General features: G+C 39.3%; 1 protein-coding gene across 2 annotated transcripts; it reads right to left on the bottom strand.

Annotated features, from left to right (window-relative positions):
- Nucleotides 1–1,053: 1,053 nt before the first annotated feature.
- LOC100703402 (probable N-acetyltransferase camello) lies at nt 1,054–4,406 on the bottom strand. 2 transcript variants are annotated; one of them, XM_003439051.4, is made up of 3 exons: nt 3,978–4,406; nt 2,545–2,633; nt 1,054–1,998 (listed from the first exon to the last, which is right to left on the bottom strand). In XM_003439051.4, the coding sequence occupies exons 2-3, from the start codon at nt 2,561–2,563 to the stop codon at nt 1,247–1,249; spliced, it is 771 nt and encodes a 256-aa protein (XP_003439099.1). In that variant the 5' UTR covers nt 2,564–2,633; nt 3,978–4,406; the 3' UTR covers nt 1,054–1,246. The 2 variants fall into 2 exon arrangements, with proteins under 2 accessions (XP_003439099.1, XP_019205040.1); XM_019349495.2 differs by lacking the exon at nt 3,978–4,406 and adding an exon at nt 3,673–3,955.
- Nucleotides 4,407–4,834: the final 428 nt, after the last annotated feature.

Genomic DNA, 4,834 nt, shown 5'->3' with positions numbered 1-4,834 from the left:
GGGTGTGTGTGTGTTTCTCAGTGCCAAGCTGCTTTATCCATCCAGCACCCGCTCTTGAAGCTCATTTAGGCCGCACCTGTCATTGCACACATTGGTTGCTTGATGTTTTTTCCTTATAGGCTCGTCGTCCGTGGACACATACTCTTTAAAGACAAGCAGCTACTGTGCGGTGCTGATAATATTCTGGAAATTGTAATCACCTTTAGGAGATTTCTGGTGCAATGTAGGTTAAGAAATGTGTAAGTATAAATTGTTTAGCTGATGCTGCACCATGCATGTCACTAGGTTTTTCTTGCATCAGGTTCTATAATGAAAATAAAAGCTGTTATTTGCATTGTTTCAGAGTCAACGATCACATTTTTTGTTTTATAAAAGAAAAATTTCCATGGGCTTTCCACCTGTATTTACCCAATCCCTCCTCCCATACACACACATACCATAGGACCACCAATAAGGAAACAGTTAAGCTTTTTCTCTATTGTTTGGTGTTGATAATCTCAGTATTTGCTGTGTGTACAATGACCTGAATGCACTGCAGTATACCAGTCTTTATCCTATTTTTATGCCACACACACACACACTCACTGCTCTTTTAGCTCCAAAGAATTTTAAACCTCCCAATGTCCTGATACTATTGCATTTTTCATTGGTATTTTAAGCAAAGAGTTGTGAGGTCTTAGAAGTCAGCTGGCATTAATTCCTCTGAGGCAGAGGGATTCAGCCTCTCCCTGGAAAGAGGCTTAAAAGAAAGTTCTCCTGCTTCCAAATGACTACACTTCTCCTTTCTCACATACATTTTTATATTCCTTAGTGGACAGGAGAACAATAGATAATCGAACGTGACTACGTTTAAAAATACAATAAATTCCTTTAATAGAAACTTACTGGGGTGTACTAGACTTGCATATGCAAATACGTTCATTTAACTAACTTTGAGAAGTTGACTAATTGTCTCATTGTTCTCTATGTTTGTGGGCAACAGACTGTCAGGGGTGCAGGTGTATACATAATAGATCAAAGCGAGAAAAAATACGAGGAAACTGAGATCGTTAATCCTGCTTTGTGGAAAAAAACATGAAATTTAATATATTTTTCAAACTACCATATAGTAAATTTGAGAAACGAGTGACCAATATCACACAGAGAGGTTTTTCCAATGATGGTATAAGATTAAATTAAGTGACATATTCATGATATGCTGTACATTTTAGGTTCTAATAACTGCTTGCTAGAGTAAATTTTATCTTTAAATTAACTTCTCCATTCGCATCACATTTATTCTGGCGAGGTTGGAGAACCAGCGGTTGGCATGCGTGTTGCGATGGGATGAGGTTTGAACAAAGCCGGCTTTCTCGAACAGGGAAATGGCTGCTGTCTGTGGTGAGCTCACATCCAGGACGAGACGGCCGAAGCCTCGCTCTTTGCAGAAATCCAAAGCCTTCCGTGTCAACTGCGAGCCCAAGTTTTTGCGGCGCCACGGAAATGCCACGACCATGTGACACATCTCCCCGTAACTTCCATCCCCGGCATCTTGAGCCAGCTCAGAACCTCCTCCCGTCACTCTGCCATTCCAGTCTTCAAACCTTTCGCCTTCTTCCTCTCCCCTTTTTCCAATCACTGCCACCATCCCTACCACCTTGGATTGGCCATTGATGTCTGCCTCCGCTACCCAGAAGCCGTTATCTGGGTTTTCCAGGTAGCTGGCCTGAATGTCGGCCATATCTGTGCTTTGCCTCCTCATCATGTAGCCCTCATAGATATCATGGCAGCAATAATAAATGAGGCCAGCCCATGCACTGCCAAACAGTAGGGCTTGGAAGTAGGAGCTGCCTCCCAGCACATAACCAGCCATCGAAATGCTCAGAGCAACACCAATATGGTCTGGATGGCTCATGGCCTTGAAAAAGGCTGGGTAAACATGCTCAAAAATCCCCTCCTGAAATAGTGACATGACCACATGTTGATCTGAAGGTCTATATTCCCTGATGGAGAACTGAACTGCATGTTAGAGGAAAAGAGAAAGAGAAGGGAGGGAGAGAATGAGAGCTCGGTGAGACTAATCTGCCTGTTGTTGCAATCAGAAATTCCTGCTGGATTTCACAATAGGCTAAATATGCTCACGTAACCTGTTAAATAAATATAAAATAAATCACTATGCCTCTCACTGATTCTTACCCTTTTCATTTTTAATTCATTTCTATTCCACATAAATATGAAAATGGCATTTTCATGTGACAACCTGAGGTGAAAATCACAATTAAAATTATTACTACTATTAAGATTCCAAGAGTGAGAGTCATTCTGGGGATGCAATACAATTAGGTCTCAAATGTGCTAATGATCGGAATCAAACGAAGGTGATCCTGAGGCAACAAACAAAAGCGTTTTAGTTTTATTGAAACGTGTTTATGTCATTAAGGCATGTTAGTACTGCCATTCATCTACACCCGTGCTGTCTTATTAGTTCTCTTGTTCATAACCAACATGACAACGACAACAACAAAAATAGCATAAAAGATTTAAATAATCAGAAGTTTAACTTACAATTGTTTTTCTGGGCCATGCTGATGCCTTCCCCTCGTCTTTTGGTCTTTTTCTCACTCTGACAGACTTAAAGCTGCCCCAGACTTAATCTACAGATTGTGATAATCAGCCATTCACAAAAGGGATTGAAATTAGTCTGAGCATGCTCACCTATGAGTTCACACCACACACACACACACACAGTGTAGACCTGAAATGACTTTGAAGTATAACTGCTACTGTTTGTATTAAATATTGAGGTTTATATAAGAAATTTTACACTTTGATTTAGATTCAGTGGAAGCGTGCTTTAAGTTAAATTGAAATTAAACACAGGATTGTTTTGGTTATTTAATTTTTTTAACTTATTTGGGCTTCATCAACAGAGTAAAGAACTCCATCACTGGATTTCTCAGGGAGGATGAGCTCAGATCCTGAACATATTAAACCAGAAAACTGATCAGAATGTGAATTCGGGACCCGTTCGAAAACTTCAAAGATACTTCCAAGAATAAAATGTTCTTATTAACCTCTTTTTGGGTGCTTCAGTTTTGGTGGTTTTCTCTCGGGAATCTGCTTTGGATCTCCAGACCGCTTCTTCCGCACAATATAAGGTGAAAGTAAAATTAATATTGTCTAGGCCCCTGACATAAAAGTGTCCTATAGCGCTGGTGACAGTGTCTTGTGCAATAACCCGGTGGCCCTCTGACATGATTAAATTTCCTCGGCAGGAGAAAGGCCTTTACACCTGTTTAAATCAATAGCACTGCCTCATGAATCTGTGAGCGCTGGAAGGTCAAGCAACTGTGGAACTTTCTGAAACCATTTCACATCTGCAGTGTGAATACTGAATGCAGAAATGAAACCTCCTCCACTCCTGTAATCACGTTCGGTAAGCATGTATTTTTCTTCTGTTTACATTCAGAGGCCTGTATCACAAAGTCCTTAACTCTCATCTGCATATACAGTTAGTTGCATAAACCATGACACATTCACGCACTAATTAAAACCTTTAAAGTCATGATCTTTGGTTATTTGGCCTATGTAGACACATTGAATTGAGAGTCCTGAGACTGATGTAAAATTTAATGCAACGCTAGGTTAAATATTAAACTTACCTAATAAACTTTTTACAAAGTTATCACCTACCATGTTTTAAAAAAAAGTAACAAGCTGCTTTAAGTTGTTCGGTATTCATCGCATGTAGGGTTAGTCCTTATTCTTTGTGTGATGGTGAAAAAATAAATACCCCTCTGTACATCCATAATGATGATCCATCCAACAAGGACGGTTAACCTGAATGAATATCCAGACTGAATACTGACCTACAAATGTACTGAAGTGCAATTGAAAAGTTATACAAGCCCAGTCCTGGCACTGAATGAATCTTAACAAAGTAATTCAAACCTGCAAAATAACTTCTGCTACCCAACAACAGATGGTAACATACTTACCAGCTTGCTGGTTTGCGTTGATGTTATAAATGGAATGGAAACAATTTAAATAATTTAAAAGGTTCACAATCACTGACTATGAAGTTCAGTTTTGTCTGGTATTAATGCTTAAAGATAGTTTTTTTCCACTAAAGCAACATACTCTGAAATCACATCATCTTTGAAAGACAAATTTGTAATGAAATTCAAAGATGTTTACGGCGCAGTCTTAAAAAGGTCATTTTTCATCTTCGTCCATTTGTTCAGTTCAAAGTTGTGGGGAGGCTGAATCCAGTACGGTACCAGCTATCTTAGGGCAATAGGTGGGGTGCACCCTGGAGAGACTGCCAATCTTTTGCAAGGCTAAAAAAAATCAAAAATATCCCACATTCACAACCAAGGCTAATTTAGACTTACCAGATAACCTAACACATGGGAGGAAGGAGTAGTTACACAGACAGAACCCACGCACAAACTTTTCATTTTTATATGTCTTTACTCAACAAATTTGACTTTTTATGCTATCCTCAAAGTGTCACTTGGTTTATCCTGACTTTTGGTGATTTTCTGGGGAACATAATCACAATCAAAAAACATGAATACGATGAAATACTTGTTTGCCATCAAAGGCTACATATGGATTCTAACAGAATGATGTGTGGACAAATATCTTAAAACGACAACACACAGTTGTGGTGTATAAACCCTTCAGAAAAGCAGCTGACAACAGCTCTTGGTCACCAGATGGGGGTAAAAGCTACAGATTCAGTCAGTGTAGTAAATTCACCTGCGTGATGACCTTGAAGACAAGCTTCTACTCCTACATGCTGATTCATACTGAAAACCTGAAAACTAAATGCTCTTTTCTTGGGAAAGAG

The sequence above is a fragment of the Oreochromis niloticus genome, linkage group LG20 (genome assembly GCF_001858045.2).
Source record: "Oreochromis niloticus isolate F11D_XX linkage group LG20, O_niloticus_UMD_NMBU, whole genome shotgun sequence".
Taxonomy (NCBI): Eukaryota; Metazoa; Chordata; class Actinopteri; order Cichliformes; family Cichlidae; genus Oreochromis; species Oreochromis niloticus.
Note: the sequence above shows the minus strand (reverse complement) of the source record. Positions and strands in the feature narration are given on the sequence as shown.